Genomic DNA, 21,617 nt, shown 5'->3' with positions numbered 1-21,617 from the left:
TGTTTAAAAATAGTTTACATAAATTTATTTATTTGTTGGAATAATTTTTTATTCCATTCTCATTCCAAACATGATAATGAATGAGATGTCCATTTTCACTCCTTATTTTGCATATCAAATATGATAATGATGAATATATTTCAATAAATTTATAAATTTTATTTTATTAATATTTTAATAAATCTATAAATTTTAAAACTTAAAAAATAAATACAATTTTATTGATTTATTAAAATTTTAATATCTATTTTTATTATTTTTATTAAAAGATTACCATTTTCTTAACAAAAAAATACATAATTTATATTTTTATTATATATGAAAAGTTATCATTACGTTATTTATAGAAACAATTGTTATCCATTTATTTTATATTTATTTCTTATAATGTAGTATTTGTTTTAAAGTAAATAAAAATTTATGTAAAATATTATAATTTATAGTTAAAAATTTTCAAGTATTAATATTAATTTTTAATGAAAAAATATCGGTAAAATGTTTATCTAAAAAAGGAACAATTTCACAAACTTCCAATGAAAGATAAAAGATTGAAAAATATGGGTCAAATGTTTATTGTTTTCATGAGTTAGGTGAAATGTTTTCTTCTTGGTTTCAGCCACCTAATTAACCGAACTGCTAGTTGATTTTGTTGGCAAGTTCAATGAATGGTATCATGCTTCATCACATTCATAATTATAAATTTTTTAAAAAGTAAATTTTTCTTTCAAGAATTATAAATTTTAGCCATTTTTCTTAATAATTAATCAAGTTTTTGAACTTGGGAAAAAAATTTTAAAAACGGAAAAAAGAAAAAATATTATAATATTATAATATTACGTTCATATTCTATTTAAATATTATAAGCTAGTGGAAACATAAATGAAAATTACATATTTAAGAGAATTAAAAAATTTTAAATTAGAACCAATTATTTTTAATTTTAGGGGCTATTATAAATTCTACTAGCAAAGAGAAAAGACGGTGTGTTTTTCTTAGTAGTAGTTAAACAGGCTATAGAAATTCTGTCTCTGAGTTAAGAGAGATTCTGTTACATCAAATATGGAATTCTGTACATCAGGGGAGTCCCAGTATAGAATAAGTACATCATACCTAATATTGCTACTGTGCAGAATTCAAAGTGGTGGGCATGACCAGGCTGAATTGTTTATATATTCATGTTTCAGTAATTAAATAAAGGCCATTGTGTGAATTTTACCTATTCTTGGTTAATTAATTTGTTTTTATTTATATATTTGTGTTGTGTTGGTGGCACAGGGGTTTCTGGAAATCATCTACGATCTATATTGCTTTAGAACTTGAATAGGGTATAATAGATGTATTTGCTTTCAGTGAAAATTCAGAAATCTCTTTGGTTATGTTCATACGGAATTTCACAATATTTGCTTGTACAAGGAGTTTAATGATTGATAAGGAGCTGGGGAATATGATAAGCAAGACTTCTGAATGTAGAATGAATAAGAGGTGTCAAGTTCTTTTCTAAGCCTTCTGCCAATGCCAAAACACTACAAATTATAAACAAAGGATATGTTCTGAAGTTAAAATAAATTAAAAGCCAAGTCTTTTCTTCTATTGCAACTGTGATGAAATTCACTTCCAAAGCTTATAATGATACATAAAGCATAGAAAGATCTACAAATAAAATTTATCGCCTTCTAGGATGATTTTTGGCATAGGTTGCTCTTCCTCTGAACAACCATCTGACAATCTCATCCACAAAATCAAAATAGGCCTCACACCAAGATTTCCTTGTTGCCAAAACAAAAAATGGAACTAGGATGCCCATGGCAAATCCCAAGCCAACGCTCAAGTAAAACCATTGATCAATATAGCCACCATCATTTTTGTCACTAACAACACTTTGCCTTTTATTTGGATCTTCATCCTGGCATTTTGTGGCCAATGGAGCTCCACATAGATCAGGGTTTCCCACAAAGGCCAACTCAGTGAAGGTTGTCATTTGCCCTGTAAAGGGGATCTACCAAGAAATTGTTATTTGATAGATTCAAAAACTCAAGAATGATAATGAGGCCATGCTTGAAGGAATGGTGCCGGAAAGCTTATTGCTTGACAAATCAAGAGATAACAATTGTCGCAACATTGAAATGCTTTCAGGAATTTGGCCATTGATGTGATTCCTCGACAAGTTCAAAACCACCAAACCAAACAATTTTGTTATTTCTTGGGGAAACTCTCCACTTAAATTATTGTCGGATAGGTCAATGCCTACAACAAGAGAAAGAGTCTTGGTATATTCAAGACTTTGGCCTTTGGCAATCACAACCAATCGTTCTTCATACAAGGAGCTCTTCATTTAACCATATATATCAATTTCTCTTGAGCCATGGCTTTAAGCTCAACCAAAGTGATTGGAATTTACCCATCAGATTGTTTTGTGCAAGTCTAAGACATGCAAGGAGCTTAAATTTGAAAGCTGGGAGGAAGTCTTCCAAAAAACAATTCGACCTCAAGTTGAGAATTACCAGATTTCGAAAGCACTCCAATCCAGCAGGAACCTGACCCGATACTTATTGTAACTGAGATCAAGAACTTCCAACCTGTTAAATTTTGGAAAGATGAGGGAAGCTCCCCTGAAAGCTGTTGTGGTTCAAGTGCAGTGATTGGAGTATTGTAATGCCCAACGACTTTGGTATATCCCAGAAAATTGTTGTTTCCAAGGTCTAGAACAAAAGGCTAGAGCAATTATTTATGGTAGAAGGAATGCTTCCAGTCAAATTATTCCTTGAAAAATCAATGACTTCAAGGAGGTAAGTGTCCTATGGAATCTGGGATGGTCCCTGTTATTCGATTACCCGAAAGAGAAAGGAACTGCAAGCTGGTAGGAATTCACCTATGTTTGATGGGATGGCCCTTTATTTGATTACCTAAGAGAGAAAGGAAAACAAGTGGGTAGGGATTCGCCTATGTTTGATGGGATGACCCCTGTTATTTGATTATTGGAAAGAAAAGGTATTGCAAGTCTAACATGGATTCACCTCTGCTTAGTGGACAGGGCCAAAAAATTTATTATGGGAGAGATTAGAAAAAGACCCTTTGATTGAAAAAGGAATAGGTCCTTCAAAAGGTTGGAACTGAAATCAATCTGTGATTCACCATAAAAATTTAATGAATTTGGTAGCTGACCTTGTAACTGATTGTCGGAAAGATTCAACCATTGCAGATTAAAAGAAATATTCCAAAACCAGTTTGGAATGGGACTTGAAATGCTGCAATTTGAGAAACCAAGATTCTGGAGGTTCTTTTGAGACTGAAGCCAAGCCGGAAATGAAGGACCCAAGTGGCATGAACCCATACGAAGACTTTTCACTTGGAAAGGGGGATCCCAATTGGGACTAACATTCAAATGGAAAGAATTGGAGTCCATGTATAGATACTCCAACTTACTCAGATTCCAAAAATGTTGTTCAGAGAGACTTCCACTCAAATGATTGGAAGAAACATCCAAGACTTGCAGTTGAGAAAGTTGTCCAATACTATCTGGGAGACTTCCACTCAAATGATTGGAAGAAACATCCAATTGTTCCAGTTGAGAAAGTTGTCCAATACTATCTGGGAGACTTCCATTCATCTCATTCAATCCAAGATTCAGAGACTCCAGGTGTTGCAATGTCCCTAAAGAAGCAGGAATGGGACCTTCAAATTCGTTACTGGATAAATAGAGTGCCCTGAGATTTTTAAGCTCACCCAACCAGTTCGGCAATTTTCCCATCAATTGATTGCTGTACAAGGATAATTCCGTCAAATTAGGCAAAGGACTTTTAGAACTGCAGGTTTCAAGTCCTTTGATAATCTCAGGTAAACTTCCATTCAAGTAATTACCCCCCAAATCCAGATATTTTAAGTTGCAAAAGTTTCCAATGGAGCTTGGAATTGAACCTGCAATGACCAAGAATAAAAATATGTATTAATTAAAATTATGTAACAAACAAATAATAAAATAGTAAATAACAAAACAATTAATTCATGAACAATTAGTTTAAAGAAAAAGTAAGAAAAAATATTAGATTTTTTTTAGGTACTTTTTTTTATCTTTTCTGATAACCATGAAATAAAGTAATGGATTTCACTGTTATAAGACTAGTAGGATTAATCATTGACATTAATTGTTTCTTTAAGGTTGTGTTTGGATAAGCTTCATATGTTTTATTTCTAAACATAGAAATTCATAGAAACTCTAATATAAATAGTAAACTACCATAAAAAAAAATAATAATGATATTCAAAAATTGTTTAGAAAACATACATATTAGAAATTTTTTACTACCTTAAATTTTTTAAATTTCAATAACAATATTTAAGAACATGAAATGCATATCATATTCACTTAATGTTCAATTTTATGGTTTCAATTACTAGTCTCAACCATGAAATGTCATATCTCAGTATATAAATTACAATAATTTGATATAATAGATGAATTAGTGAGAGAAAATAGAAATTGAAAATATGTAGGAGATGATTGAAGGGTATTTGATGATAAAGATTCTTAACAAACATAAATTGTCAAAATAGGAATTTAATTCTTTTTGGAGATACAAAGAAAGTAAATTTTTAAATTTTAATACAATGTGATTTTTTAATTTATTAGTTACAAGCTTTTCAAATATAAGTGAATAGTAAATTATAATTATTTAAATTTTATAGGAACAGGAAGTACTTTAAATAAACATAACAATTTAGAATAAAATTTTAATAGAATAGTTTAAAGGAAGGTATACCATGAGAATAAAAAATGGAAAACATTTAAAACTAAATTAGTAAAATATTAAAACATAAGTGACAAAGCACATCATATATCAATTCAACCATCATATAAATATTCAATTTAGTACATGCTCAAATTATTATCCTCAGGAGCAAAACAAATTGAAAAAATGAGAGTTATGTCAAAATGAAATGAAAACATTCAAAAAATAATTAATATAACAAATGTATAATTATTGGCAATAATAAATAATAAATCATTCATCAACTAATTTAAAGTAAAAAAGGAAGTTAAGGATTAAAAAAAAAACCATACTCCTATAAGATACAATTTTTTTTAATAGTTATGTAGACAAACACTTTTTATAATTACTTGCCTTTACACAAAAAATTGTCAAATAACATTAATACTTCATAAGCATAAATTGTTAAACTATATACTTTTTCTTAGATAAAAAAGAAACTAAATTTCCTTCTAAGAATTTAAAATTCAAAATAATATTTTTTTTAATGAGAAGAATTTTGTTTCCTACAAGTGAACCACTTATACTGATTATTTGATATTTGTATATTAATACATATTCAACACTTATATACACAATTGTGAACTATGTTTAACTATGCATTAACATATCAACAAAGAAATATCAATTTTTCTATTAACACAGAGAAGCTTACCATGTAATTCATTTCGAGCCAAATTTAGAACTTCTATCTTTTTCCAACTCTTCCTCAACAATTGAAAGATACTGCCCCTGAGATTGAAATTCCAAGATAGATCTAAGTATTGCAAATTAGGTAGCTCACCAAGACCAAGTGGAATTCTCCCATGTAATTGATTCTCACTTATATCAATGGATACAAGGTTGCTGACATTTAAAAGCCATTCAGGAAACTTGGAATTGAAGTGGTTGGAGTTGAGAGCTATAACAGCAAGTGAAGTAAAATTAACAAAGCTTGGTGATGGAAATGAGCCAAAGAGGCGACAACCACCTAGATGCAACTCAGTTAAACTTGGAAGCTTGTTTGCCACCTCAACCCACTGACTTCCTACCAATGAAAGGTTAACATAATTCATATCAAGATACTTCAAGGAAACAAGGTCAGTCATCCATTCAATATTTTCAACAAATAAATTATTAAAATATTCAGAATTAATCTCATAAAGATACTCAGAATCAATATCGTCAAGATACTTAGAAGAAAGATCGAGATATTGCAAGCTAGAAAGATTCCTTAGATTTGAAGGAATTGATCCACTAAACCCAGCACCCGATAAGTTTAGATATATTAAATTCTTCAGAGACCCAAAGAATTGAGGAACTGGCATGGCTTTGAATGAGTTGAAACTCAAATCTAGATATTTCAAAGACTTGAGTTTTATCAATGAAGGACTAATTTCTCCACTCAAGTTCATAGAGCTCCAGTTCTCATATTCATTCTCACGAGGATAAGGGTTATGAAGATCAATTGAAATGACAAATCCTGTGCCATTTTCGCAACTAATTCCTTGCCAGTAGCAATAATTGCTTCCTTTCCATGATGAAAGCCGATTGTTGGGATCTTTGAGACCACTTTTAAAGTCGATAAGAGCCTTTTGTTCAGATTGAACATTGTTGTCGATACGGGTATGACCATTACATGCAAGTTCTGTTGTTATGAAATAGAGAATAGCTAAAATGAAACCAAGAATCGAAATTTTCTCCATGTAAATATGCAATTCTCTAGTAAGGAGCACCTGTAAAAATTGAATTCCAATATGTAATCAGCATTTTATTGAATTGAATTAAAACTTTATTTCCAACATAAAAATGAAAACACTGGCAAAATCTAAAAGACAATTGCACAACATAAAGAACTTATTTTAAACAACACATTTAACAAACGTCACCCGTCTAAAAAAATCTACTAACAACATATGTAAATATATATTAAGAAAAACAATTATAATCATCTCAAAGATCAACCTTACTTTGATTGGAGAAAACCTAAATCACTTAGAGTTAGAAGGATTAGATACAAAAACAGATTAAAAATAATTTACCAATATTAGTTCCTTACCTGAAACTTCTTTCTTGTTTCCCTTGCATTTTCAATTCAACAAAATATATAGAAAGTGGTTTAACAATGACAATGATAGCCTCACTTCTTTTTGTTTTTAGTATTATTTGAGTTGTATCATATTAAATTCTAATTGAGTGGAAAATGATTTGAATCTTTGCCTCACCACAAAAACCAAGTGCCTTGATTGAAGACGTTGACTTGGACAAAAAGGAAAAACTAAAAAAATAAAAAATAAAAAGGTGTGGACAAAAGAAAGACCATGACTTGGCACTAAGTCAAGGTTAATAAGATTAAGATAAACATGAAAATTCATTTATGAATTAAAAAAATTATATTAATTCTAAACGCTAAAAAATCTAAACCGGAGGAAACAAAAAATGTAAATCAAGGTATTAGGAATAAGTTAAGAGTTTAGGTCTTTAGCATACAAAAATTGTATTAAATCCATAAGGTTGTTTGGTGGTGTAATTTAGAAATTTATAGCATTATTTGGCCTTGTTGTTTGAAAACAATTTTTAAAACCAAAGTTAAATAGAGAACAATTTCCAAAAAACAAATAAAAATTGTGTTCACTTGTTTTTAAAAGCAAAAGAAAAAACATAAAGAAATAAAAATAATTTTAAAAAATCATAAAAACAAATAAAGTAAACACGATCTCTTTTTTTTTTCATTTTCTCTTCACCAACCATACCAAAAATCATCAAATATGATCTTTTTCTTAATAACATTTTTTTTTATTTTCTTTAACTTATCTAAAAAATTTTATCAAGCAAATAGATTCCAAATCAAGTAATATTAAAATATAGGATTTATTCATTTTCAAAAATAATTTGAAACTCAAAATCTATCCAATTAATACTAAACAGCCATCAAACTCAAAGCTAATCCAATTAATATTAAAAAAAATTCATGAAAGAAAAATTAAGATAGTTTGTATTTTTTTCATGACACGTCAATTTTTTATGAAGTGTAAACCACGTTGTTTGATTATAACCGATGATAAAAAGAACTTTATTCTATATACAACATTAACCATGTTATCAAGTCAAAAAGCTAATCCATGTTTAAGTAAAACATCCTCTAAAATTTATAATAATAAAAAAAAAAATCTTATCTTTTTCACGACCCATCAATTTTGTATGAATTGTAGATCACGTTGTTTGATCATGACCGATGATAAAGGAAATTTATTCTCTATGCAGTGCTGACCACGTTATCAAGTCAAAAAGCTAAACCGTCTTCAAGTAAAACATCCTCTAAAAATTTTAAAAATAATAATAAAATAAAAGACCTTGACTACGTCCTTTTTATTATTCAGATCATTCTACATCTTAAAAATAAGGAAATAATCAACTGGTCAAGAAATGGATTGATTATTACGTGTTCAAATAAAACATCCTCTAAATTGATTATTACGTGTTCAAGGAAATAACTTCATTTGCCTAGATTTAATCATAGACAATGAATAACCATTTAAAATCAAATAATAACAGCCCATTTTTTTCTCAATCATGATCCACAATAAAGAATATTTATTTTTCATGAAGTGTAGACCACGTGGTAAAGTTTGTCAAGTTAAATAGATAATAAATAACTATTTAAAATCAAATTAAGATAGTTTGTATCTTTTTCATGACACATTAATTTTGTATGAAGTGTAAACCACGTTGTTTGACCATAACCGATGATAAAAGAACTTTATTCTATATGCAGTATTAACCACGTTATCAAGTCAAAAAGCTAATACGTGTTCAAGTAAAACATCCTCTAAATTTATTTTTATTTTTTAAAAGTTTGCATCTTTTTCATGACCCATCAATTTTGTTTGAATTGTAGACCATGTTGTTTGATCATGACCGATGATAAATGAACTTTATTTTCTATCTAGTGTTGACCACAATAGATAATAAATAACTATTTAAAATCAAATTAAGATAGTCTATATTTTTTTCATGACACATCAATTTTGTATGAAGTATAAACCACGTTGTTTGATCATGACCAATGATAAATAAACTTTATTTTCTATCTAGCCTTAACCACAATAGATAATAAATAACTATTTAAAATCAAATTAAGATAGTTTGTATCTTTTTCATGACACATCAATTTTGTATGAAGTGTAAACCACGTTGTTTGATCATAACCGATGATAAAAGAACTTTATTCTATATGCAATATTGACCACGTTATCAAGTCAAAAAGCTAATACGTGTTCAAGTAAAACATCCTCTAAATTTATTTTTATTTTTGAAAAGTTTGCATCTTTTTCATGACCCATCAATTTTGTTTGAATTGTAGACCATGTTGTTGATCATGACCGATGATAAATGAACTTTATTTTCTATCTAGTGTTGACCACAATAGATAATAAATAACTATTTAAAATCAAATTAAGATAGTCTATATTTTTTTCATGACACATCAATTTTGTATGAAGTATAAACCACGTTGTTTGATCATGACCAATGATAAATAAACTTTATTTTCTATCTAGTGTTGACCACAATAGATAATAAATAACTATTTAAAATCAAATTAAGATAGTCTATATTTTTTTCATGACACATCAATTTTGTATGAAGTATAAACCACGTTGTTTGATCATGACCAATGATAAATAAACTTTATTTTCTATCTAGTCTTGACCACAATAGATAATAAATAACTATTTAAAATCAAATTAAGATAGTTTGTATCTTTTTCATGACACATCCATTTTGTATGAAGTGTAAACCACGTTGTTTGATCATAACCGATGATAAAAGAACTTTATTCTATATGCAGTATTGACCACGTTATCAAGTCAAAAAGCTAATACTTGTTCAAGTAAAACATCCTCTAAATTTATTTTTATTTTTTAAAAGTTTGCATCTTTTTCATGACCCATCAATTTTGTTTGAATTGTAGACCATGTTGTTTGATCATGACCGATGATAAATGAACTCTATTTTCTATCTAGTGTTGACCACAATAGATAATAAATAACTATTTAAAATGAAATTAAGATAGTCTATATCTTTTTCATGACACATCAATTTTGTATGAAGTATAAACCACGTTGTTTGATCATAATCGATGATAAAAGAACTTTATTCTATATGTAGTATTAACCACGTTATCAAGTCAAAAAGCTAATCCATGTTTAAGTAAAACATCCTCTAAAATTTAATTTTAAAAAAATCTTATCTTTTTCACGACCCATCAATTTTGTATGAATTGTAGATCACGTTGTTTGATGATGACCAATGATAAAGGAAGTTTATTCTCTATGTAGTGTTGACCACGTTATCAAGTCAAAAAGCTAAACCGTCTTCAAGTAAAACATCCTCTAAATAAAAATAATAATAAAATAAAAGACCTTCACTACGTCTTTTTTCTTATTCAAATCATTCTACATCTTAAAAATAAGAAAATAATCAACTAGTCAAGAAATGAATTGATTATTACCTTTACCAAAATGTCTTACCCTACATTATAACTTTTTAAAAAATAATATTGAAAGAAATTTGTCAAATAACACCATAATAAAAGGAATATCGATTTTAGTTCACACGACTATTTTTGTTTAAATTGAATTAAAATAAAAATAGTGAAATATATCAATAGTAAAGGAAAATTAATTCCATATAGAAGAAGATATAGCATCCTTTGGTTAATCATTATATCAAGACAATTTTGCACATAATCTACTATTATTCTTTTCTTTTTCATCTATGGTCTAAACATGTCTAACACTCGTTTAAAATTGAAATTGATGAAAAAATATCATTCAATTTCAAAGCTCATATTCCAAATAAAAATTAAATTTTTTAATTGGTATATTCATATACATACTTGAAAATAAGACTCAATTTAAAGAATTAAGACTAAATTTAAAAAAAATAAAAATAATAAAACATCTTAAATCTTTTAAGATTTGAGGCAAAAAAAATGTTCACCCGATAACTATCATCTTCTCTTTGTCCTATACAATATTATTACTTAGCCAATTTAGACACTAAAGTTGTTCTTTTTTTCATTTTTAAAGAGATACACACATATATTATAAATATTATAAAAGATCACAACTATATATGTGATAGTCAAACAAGTTTAGACCAAAAATCTTAATATAAAACATCCATTTGAAACTTGAACATGGTTTACACATAACATAAGAAAAAAATTTAAAGACTGGTATTGTTTGTTTTTTAACATAATGTCGAGCCTTTATATGATTTTCTTTTAACTTTTTTTTTCACTTATTATTCATTTTTTAAAATTTTTTGACTAAATAAAAAAGTTAAAATATTTGACTTTTTAATGCATACTAAAAATAACTATTAAAACAATCCAACTAGGATCTCAGCATGGCCTCACCCTATTAATACTTACCACTTTACAAAAATAAAATAAAATAAAAAAATCAACTTAATACTATTATATTGTATTAAGAGTGAAATTGAGTTCTTAAAGTTAAGTAGAAAAAACAAACACCATCTAAATTGAAACAAACTTTTTATCGGGTCAATCTAATACTAAACATTGTGTTTTTAGACATCCAAACATATCATATGAAGATAAATAGAAGTGTAAATATAGAGGTTTTCCAACAAGTTTGCTCCAAAAACCATAATAAAGAGGTTTACAAACTCAATTGAAGCACCATATATTGTAAGGGTAATTTTATAATTTATCCTACACACAAACATGCAAATACATATATATACATTTGATTGTTAAAGATAGATTTCATTCTAAGAGGGTCATATGGAAAATGTTGTTAAGTGGCATACATAAATTTAAATGGCATATATAAATTTGACCTTGCAACACAAAAATTTGAATGTAAGCAACTATAATAGAAAATCACTCATTGATCAATTCCATGGATGCTGATAAAATTCTAAGAGGTAAAAAAGTTATCTACTATCAAAGTCTAAAAACAAATATCAAATTAAATTTCTCAACACTTTGTTCATATTTATGACCCGAAAAAGAATTCTCCAACTTTATCATTGCTAATAAGAAGCAAAAGATATCAAACTTCCAATAAGAAAAGGCCAAAAGTACCGCAAGCTGTCTAGTTCATTCTTCTAATGAGCTCATTGATGTAATTTTCACGGTTTCCAGCATCTCCTCCTTCAACATAGTGATTCCTCTTCTTCTTCAAACCCCCCAATGGTGCCTTCAGTTTAAATGGCCATAGGAAGTTGTTGGCCGCCTTAAAATGAGGTCCAACAGTCATGATCTCATGAATAAGATCTTCCATGCAAATAATACCAAACTTCCCCAAAGCCTATCATCACAAAAGCAGGTTAGCAACAAGATATAGCAAACAATCGCTCATAGAAAACCAAGATACAGAATGACATAAAAACCTGTTCCACAATGGAGTTGTCGGTCAAGGCAGTTCTCTGCTTGTTCAACTTTCCATAGCCCCTCTTGTAAATCAGTTCTCGCACACTCTTCAAATTGGGGTACCTGAAAATATTTGCAATATAAATACATTAGAAATGAATAATATACAAGTTCAGACTTTTTATAGGATTTTAAGAAAAACAAAAGAGTGAGAGATACTTACCCATAAGTCACATAAGGCTCAACCCTGTGCAATATGTTCATTGTTGCTTTGTTCAGTTTAAGAAACACCCCATTGAATATCTGTATTCAAAGAAGCGAATGAGAAGATCTTATGTCATCAAAGAACACTCCATTTTTTTAATGGGATAGCTTGCTTAGATTAGTAAGCTCATGATAAGAGACATTATATCCTCCTTGATGATGCATAACTAATTCATTTGACATAAAACTAATAACGTTCAATCACTAAGGAAGCAGTTTGTTAGATGAACTAATGATTCACCATCCAAAATAGCATCAAGAATACAAGTTTGGGATATTTGATCCTCGATTCATTTAATTCAGCTTCTTGAGTACTATAGCCAGGCATTGATTTTCAACGTTTCAATCTAGATGATTTGCTCTCACTAGACAATTAATTTTGGTTAATGAAAATTGTAGTTTGTCTTCGCCATTTGAGTGTCAAGAGTGTTTTATGGACATGATATGAATGCTAATGGGCCACAGTTCCATAACCTATCTCAGAAGCAATATGGTACAGTATCACGCATAGTACCTGGGCATAGCAAGCTGGCAAATACTGCCACTACTGTCACAATCTACTATCAAAAGCGTAGAAAAAATACAGATAATACCAATTTCCATCTGCCCAAAGTTTTCATCACAGCCGCAGTGCTAAGGTATAAGCATCAGATTCTGAGGTGAAACAAATATACATATATATATATATGTATATATGATCTGATACAGTAAGAAAACAATTCTGATTAACAATGCAAGAACTGGCAATACTAAAAAGGGCACCCTGGTGTTCAACCCCAATTCCCTACCCCACTATATCCTTTGAAGAGGAATATCTATATAAGATATGAGAAGAAACTTAACGCTGTCAAGCACAAAGCATGGTATTAGATTTATAACGGCCATTTATTTCTCATTTCCAGATGCAGTGCTTTGACATCTAACCTGTCTCAAACGCAAGAGCTGCAAATCTTTCTCGTCTTCGGGTGCATAGCATTGATACTGAAAGTTCCAGAGTGAACAGAAATGAGAACCAGAATATTAATATGAAAGTAAAGGTATCAATGGAAATAACTATAGTCCAAGTGCATACCCACGGATACAAATAATAAATAGAAGTTTAACCTCTGGATCAACGTAAAATCCACCCTTCAGCTTAGCCTCATGCTTCAATTGAATCAGCTCCTTTTGCTGCATGAAAAATGCGTCATCTATTAGTTAAAACTACCCACATCTTCATGAGTAAAACAGAAAAACAAATACATGAGACAAGACTACGAGTACCTGCTCCTCATACTCCTTTGCATACTGCTTAGCTCTACTGTAAATCAGTTTCCAATTCTAAGCATTCTTCTTCTTTTTCGCCTCAACCTCTTGCTTCTTGCCAATATCCATTCCTCGCTCCTCTTCTGTTTCTTCAGCATAGACTCTGGAATCACTGGTCCTCCCTTGGCTTCCTCTTCACCCATCTCTGTACCAAGCCAAAAACCAATCAAATGACAAATTCTAAATTCATCACAAACCTTTTATAATTAATAAGCACTACAAAGACAACAAAAGCTCAAAAGAGATATGAATACATCAAAAAGAGAAGGACCAATGTTTTAAATGGCTAAAGATGATCTCAAGGCATTTTGTCTAAACAAGGTGAGACTTAAGCCTCATGGAAAATGAGGTGTAAGCCTCAACTTAAACAAATAAATAATAAAAATTATCAAAAAAAAAAATTAAAATATATACTCATAAAGTCACAAGAAAGTTAAATAATAAAAAACACAAATTTCATAATGATTTGTTTATAGGTAAACAAATTTTATAATGATAAAACTAATTATTTTTCATTGTTAATAGTTCTAATTTAATTCTTTTTTTCTCATTAAATTTAGCTTTCTCTCATGATTTTATCAAAAATAATTTTCAACATTGCTATTACTAGCACTAATAGGACCCTCCAAGGACCATTATTATATGCAATTGCTATATTATCCTCCCCATTAGTGTTAATATCCACTCATCTTTCTTCTTCTTTATCCACCAATTGTAGTGGTATCTTTTTTATCTATCAATAATTAGATTAGATTATATATGAGATCAGCCATTAAAAACATCAATTCCCTTATTCTTCTCAATCACTCTTTTTTCCTTTCAATTTAAAAGATGGGTTAATTTCACTCACCTCCCTTAAGATTTTAGCTAAATATAGTTAGTCCCCACTAGTTGGAAAATTTGTCAAATACCTCCCTTATTTTGAATTAGAGGGGAGGTGAGTGAAAACAACAAATGATAAAGGGAAGGGAGGTATTTGATGAAATTTCAAACCAACGAGGACTAGGTGTAAATAGCCAAAACCTCAAGAGAGGTAAATGAAATTAACCCTTTAAAGGATTAATTAGAAATCATCTAAGCCCTTATTTTGTAAAAGGCTTAACCAAGTAGGGACCCAATACAAAACTCATAAAATCTCTATCAAAAGTTCACAAAAGCATAGATTATAGACCCATTAAAACTCATTGAAAATTGAGACTTAAGCCTCGTATAAAATATATAACAAAAGCTCATAAAAGCTGAAGACCCTTTGGATATTGGAGGCTTAGATAGGGTGAGGCCTAAGCCTCAATTACCCTATTTAAGGCTATAGCCCCAAGGCTAATTTGTAGAGTCTTGATTTGAGGCTAGCCTCAAGGCGTAAGCCTCAACAGCCTTTTAAAACACTGAGTAGAACACAAATTGGACGCTGCAAATATGTACAAAAATTTTGAAAATTAATAATAAACTAGATTTTTTTGAGGATCAAAGAAAGTTAAAAACCAAACTATTCTAATTCGATTATCTCTCTTTTTCAGTTCATTCTTTTTTTCAATACCAGAACATATTGAAATATAATATTTAGGGCTCCTTTTTCTTTCCCCCACTTTCTCAACAACCAAAGGAACTATACCAATTAAAGATTATCAGGAGTAATTTAGCCTGAAACCCTAGATTTCCCTATAACCAGCATTTACATAGAAAAAGAAAACGGGAATCCTTAAAAAGCCATTTTCGACTTAACTTGATATAAACATCTGGTTTAACTTAGGAGCGCTCACATTTTCTGGAAAAACAGAAAATTGAATATTCAAACTTTTGTCAGGCACCAAACATACATGAAGAAATCACTGACTGGAAAGCAAAATAAAGAAACGCATTACCCTAGATTCACCAGAAGAAAAATCAAAGTCGATATTTCAGTGAGATGTAGAATGTGTAAAAATCAGATGGACAACATTAATAAGCAATTTTTTGCAGATATACGCAAAGTCTAAACAACAAGCCCATGTTTGGCTGCCAAGAAAGTACAGTATAATAAAGGAAGTGAGATTGAAATTTCTCGGTCACCTTTGTATTCTCCTGGAACCAAACCAGAACATAAAACAATACAAGATCCAAGGTTTTGTCCCTTTTTTCAGGGACAAACAAATGAACAATCACTTATAGGTAAACTCCAACTACAAAACCATGTTTGGATGCCAGGAAAGTCGAGAGAAAGAAAAAAAAGGAAACTGAGATACCTGAAATCTCTCGGTTTAAATGAAGATTTTCATTTGTTTAGGAACCAAACCAGAACAGCATAAAACGTAACAAGATCAAAAGTCTTTCAACTGCTGTTCTATTTTCTCGGGAATCAAACAAGAAACAATCACTTCCACCAACTTCATTCGAGTAGGAACCAAAACAAACCCACAAAAACCGTAATAAGATCCAAAATTAGGTATTTCCTTCCATATTTTCTAAGGAACCAAACGGAAAATAGCTTCTACTCACCGAGAGTGGCCGCTGTGATCAGTAGAGAAGATAGGAGTCTTGAGAATCAGAAGCAGTCTGAAAAGAAGGAGAGTGAAAAACTAGGGTTTCGTAGGGTTTGATTGTGGCTTTGTATTCAGTCATCCAACGGCTCACATTTCTTTTCAGGGAGAGATTAGATCCTGGCCGCAGGATCTAGGGGTTGGATATACAAATGTGTTCGTCGGGGATCAAATGAGCCGGGTCCCGTATCCGATTCCGGATCCATTATCCTGTGTATGGATCTGGGTATTGTTCGGCCCAAATCTCATTGTAAATTTTAATTTCATTAATATTTTTTATTTAAATTTTTAATATTTTCATAATTTATGAAATTTTAATTTATACACTTCTCTTAGTAAAAAATAAAATAATATAAACAAAAATTAATCCGCACCCAAACCCAAGCCCAAGCCCAAGCCCAAGGCCCGGCCCCGTGTTGATTGTCAGGGTCACCCATCCCATTGTCACCCGAAGTCCAAGCCTCCCATTTTAAAGCACTGGGTAAAGAAGGTGTACTAAAATATTTCAAGTAAATTCCAAGGACCTTTCCGTAAATTCGAAAAACTCCTTCCTGAAACCAAACTCTAGAAATCGGTGCTTTCTTCCTCCTAATCTCTGCGCGTTCCGAATTTGATCCGCTTGAAGCCATGGTACTAGAGAGCTTGTTTGGAAATCGATTTTTTTTAAAGTTGTTTTCAAATTTGAAAATATATTTGTCAATTTCTTGAAAAAATAAAAGATTTTTGAGAACTAATTCAGAGGACAGTGTTTTCTGAAACACATATATTTAATGTTTATGGTTATGTTTTACTGTAATTTTAAAAAATAATTATACAAATATAAAGAATGATTAGAAATAAAATTTTAAATATAAAAGTTATTTTTAAAAAAATATTTAAGATCATAAAAAAAATATTAAAAATATTCTAAATTTTCAAACAAACTTTTATTCTAAAAAACATACTAAACCATTTTCAAAAATATTCCTAAACAAACCCAAAACACCTAAATTTGATTTTAGAAATATGTTTCAACGACAAATTATAATTTGTTCTTTAAATTTAATTTAAAAAAACTATTTTCTCTTTTCAAGCATAATCATCAAATAGACAATATAACTCTATTTTCAATCCATGCAAAATGCTAAAAATAGGGTTTAAAAATTAATTATAATTTTTAAAATTGTTCTAATACAACTCTTAACCATGAGTCAAATATTTACCATTTGAATTTTGAAGAAACATATAGATTAATGTTTTTTTTTTTTTAAATGTTATACTGGGAAAACATTTTTATTTAATTAAAATTTTTAAAAATATGAAAATTTATTTAATAAAATTATTTTTAAAATATAGTTTTACCAACATAAAATCCAATGACACGTTGGCAACAAACTTTATCTATTTTTAAATCTAAAAATTACACTCTTTCCCAACCATCAACTGCAACTTAGAAAGTTCTCATTGGGTCTAACTAAATTATTGGGTTGGACCAAGAACCAGCCCATCCCAAGTGGGTTGATATTGAGCCAAGATATTTGAGTCTAGAGATCATGTATTATACATGAGCCCATCTCATACTTGTTTTTTCCCATTCCTCCCCTTTCATCACTATTATAAATACGAAAAATCGTCAGGTCATTCAAAATAAATGGTAAAACTTAGATCGTTAAATAAGGATATGAATAAATGAGATTGATATACAAAGTATAATACCTAAAATATATATGTGACATTTTTTGTTAGTACCGCTTTTCGATATGTATTGATTCAGTATTATAACAAGCCCCAAAAAACTTTCTTGAAATGAATTTTATAATGTAGATAAAATAATTATTAATTTTATGATTTAAATTTGTTAATTATGATTACAAGTTGTTTTATTGATGTTTGAGATTCATGAATATTATGTATAAAATTTGAAAATATGGATTGTATAAATTTATTTTGATGGGAAGTCTCCATAATTATTATGAGTCGCGTTTGACTTTCTACCATTATTTATTTTCTACCATTTTGTATATATTTAGAAAACTTCATTTAAAATTATGGGAAGATTCGAGCTTGAAGCCTCTTTTCATATCATAAAGAAATTTCCTCTAAATATTTTAAGTGAAAAGATTTTAGACTTTAGAAAGCTATTCTCAAGTTTTTAAAAAGTTTCATGCATTAAATAATTGCAATTCTAAAAAACATTTAAAAAAATCAATGGAAATTATGGATGAACCAAGTTTTACAAAAAATAAGAATGAGAATGAGAAATGAAATGGAATTTTCTTTTTTCATTTTCATTGCCATTGTTCCAAACAGGCCCTCAAATAATCCATAAGATGTCTCCATCTTATATAATTCAATACTTAATCTATTGCAAGAACTAGAAAAAATAGATAACGCCTTAAAATACATTTTGACAATGATTTCAGAAAGCATTTTTAACTTTTCTAATACTCGAAAAATAAAAACTTTCAAGTATTAGAAAAGATGGGAGCGTTTCCGAAAATCACTACGATTCTTATATTAATCTAAACAAAAGATAACTACCACTTGAAAATGGTGTCGAAATTGGTTCCACAAATTAAATCCAAATAGATTACTAAAAAATTATTTAAAAAATTAATATTTAAATTGTCTTAATTGCATTTTTTTATTATTTTTAATGTCATTTAAAAAAATTAAGCTAATATTTACATTGTCTTTAATTACACTATTTATTATTTTTAATATTAGCATTCATGATTGGATTTTATGATGTTGATTTTAACAATCAAGTTTAAATGTTACAAATATAATATTCTTCTTTTAAAAAGAAAAAAGAAAAGAAAAAAGAAACAAACTCTACAAGTCAATTTTTTTGTGACAAATCATTCCACTGGCAATTTTCTTTCTTTTTCCCATAATTTCCTTTCCCACGTAACAAGACAAAGTTTCATTTGTCCTATTTTTGTTTTATGTGGAAATTAAGAGAAAAAAACCAACTTTATTCCCACGTCTATTTCAAACTTATCAAATCAAGCATATTCTTTACATTACGTTCACACAACAAAATAATTTAAATGCTCTTGATAAAAAAGAAACTAAACTTCCTTTTAAGAAATTTACAATTAAAAATAATATTTTTTTAATAAGAAGAATTTTGTTTCCAACGGGTAACCCAAATATAGTGATTATTCGATACTAGTATATTGATACATATTCAACACTTATATACACAGTTATGAACTATATTTAACTATACATTAACATATTAACAAAGAAATATCAATTTTTCTAATAACCCAAAGAAGCTTACCATGTAATTCATTTTGAGCCAAATTTAGAACTTCTATCTTTTTCCAACTCTTCCTCAACAATTGAAAGATACTGCCCCTGAGATTCAAATTCTAAGATAGATCTAAGTATTGCAAATTGGGTAGCTCACCAAGACCAAGTGGAATTCTCCCATGCAATTGATTGTAACTTATATCAATGGATACAAGGTTGCTGACATTTAAAAGCCATTTAGGAAACTTGGAATTGAATTTGTTGACGTTGATGGCTATAACAGCAAGTGAAGTAAAATTAACAAAGCTTGGAAATGGAATTGAGCCAAAGAGGCTACAACTATCTCGATGCAACTCAATTAAAATTGGAAGCTTGTTTAACACCTCAACCCATTAACTTCCTACCAATGAAAGGTTAACATATTATGCACCAAGATACTTCAAGGAAACAAGACCAATCATCCATTTAATATTTTCAACAAAATAAATCATTAGAATATCCAAAATTCATATAGATAGGATACTCAAAAGAAAGATCGAGATATTGCAAGTTAGAAAGATTCCCTAAATTTGAAGGAATTACTCCACTGAACCCAACACTCAATAAGTTTAGATATATTAAATTCCTCATAGACCCAAACATGGAAAAACACACCACAACATGGAGAATTGCAACTTGGACAAACACAGGGTAATTTAGTCTCTGTTCCTCTTATTGAGCCTAAGAAGCTGGCCATGCAAGCTATGGGATCATCCATAATCACCTTCTTCTTAAATGCATTCCATAACACAAGATTTCTCTTATCTAATAAGACACATAAACTGTATTCTTCCTTTAATTTGTATAACCCCATCTAATGGAGCTATTTGGCCAGAATTCTAATACACAACTTCAACCATAATATAATGCCCAACTTTTTGGCCCTGCATTTGTTATGTCATCATGAGGTTGCATTAAGGACCAAAACTTCCTACAACTTCTGCGATTCATGTAGGATTCAGGGCCCTAGATTGTATGGAGCATTATCGGGGTATTATATGTTCGTCCGCAATATTCTCTAGGAAATCAACAATAACGTCGAAAAATTTTCCAAAATCGTCAACAACAAATTGAATACCCTAAATATGGTTGCACTATTCCATCACAGTCCCGATGGCAACTACTCAGGAGTTCAGACACGTCTTCAAGCTAAACGGTGGCTATGGGTATGCTGGGATCATCTTGGGTAATGATGAGAGGCCGGATGAGAGAGGTTAGCCAGCCATGGCCTAACCACGAGCTGCTTCTGGTTGAATTATGCTTATCGTTTGAAGAACATGCTATGGAGAGAAAGGAAAGTGAGGATCATGGAGGGAGTATGATAGGTTTGAAATTGAAGGTAGGGGGTGTGAGGAATGATTGTTGAATATGGTGATGGGAGACAAACTGATGGTTCAGGTTACTAGAGTTAGGGAACTGGCTTGGGCTCACATGCATAATGAACTGAATTTTTATATTCACCAAGAATTTCGCAATTCCACTTTCAATATATTCAAAAGTTGAAATGGATCCTTTTTGGTGAAAAGCAGTAACAATTCCAGCAGTCAATAGATCTTCATACTTTTTTTATTCCAGTATTGAACCCAAATCTGGGATTGCCACTGGAGAGCTCTTTCTCACTGACCATCCTGTTTTGATTTCAACAGATCCATCCGGTGATTGAGCCTCCTTCTCAACCAACCATGCATGTGTACAAGTTGTTAACAATCCTACGAAAACAACACCATTTGGCTTTACTGGCTTTACTGGGTTCATCTGCATGTCTATACATTAGGAAATCCTAGGGCATCTACAATACTGATTTCCCCACTCTGGCTCACAACTAGCTATATGTCATCATTAAGAGCATTGTTCTCCAAAAGCGCCAATTTATGATTCTCAGACTAATTTAATGCATGATTCTAAATAGTATGACCTAACTCATTATCATGATCATCAACATCATTACGAATTTCCTCTTATAGGACACAAAGACACAGGACTGACCCACTTCATTTCCAACACCTAAAGGGGTAATAATCAACTTATGCTCACTTCCTCCTTATGGTGCAGTCTGAAATAGTGAGCCTAAAGCCTAAGGAACCCAAGCCATATATTTACCAT

General features: G+C 30.0%; 1 protein-coding gene and 1 pseudogene across 1 annotated transcript; both read right to left on the bottom strand.

Annotated features, from left to right (window-relative positions):
* Positions 1–1,663: 1,663 nt before the first annotated feature.
* LOC117921916 (receptor-like protein EIX1) lies at positions 1,664–6,818 on the bottom strand. The gene is made up of 4 exons (XM_034839864.1): positions 6,805–6,818; positions 5,422–6,481; positions 3,070–3,915; positions 1,664–1,983 (listed from the first exon to the last, which is right to left on the bottom strand). The coding sequence occupies exons 2-4, from the start codon at positions 6,449–6,451 to the stop codon at positions 1,664–1,666; spliced, it is 2,196 nt and encodes a 731-aa protein (XP_034695755.1). The 5' UTR covers positions 6,452–6,481; positions 6,805–6,818.
* Positions 6,819–11,682: 4,864 nt separating this feature from the next.
* LOC117922780 lies at positions 11,683–15,470 on the bottom strand (annotated as a pseudogene).
* Between the last annotated feature and the right edge of the window lie 6,147 nt (positions 15,471–21,617).

The sequence above is a fragment of the Vitis riparia genome, chromosome 9 (assembly GCF_004353265.1).
Source record: "Vitis riparia cultivar Riparia Gloire de Montpellier isolate 1030 chromosome 9, EGFV_Vit.rip_1.0, whole genome shotgun sequence".
Taxonomy (NCBI): Eukaryota; Viridiplantae; Streptophyta; class Magnoliopsida; order Vitales; family Vitaceae; genus Vitis; species Vitis riparia.
Note: the sequence above shows the minus strand (reverse complement) of the source record. Positions and strands in the feature narration are given on the sequence as shown.

Coding starts and splice junctions, on each gene's coding strand:
- LOC117921916 (XM_034839864.1), bottom strand. CDS start 6,451: ATGGAGAAAATTTCGATTCTTGGTTTCATTTTAGCTATTCTCTATTTC. Junction 3,916..5,421: donor GGCTCGAAATGAATTACATG/GTAAGCTTCTCT, acceptor TGGTCATTGCAG/GTTCAATTCCAAGCTCCATT. Junction 1,984..3,069: donor ATTCCTTTTTCAATCAAAGG/GTCTTTTTCTAA, acceptor TCCCCTTTACAG/GGCAAATGACAACCTTCACT.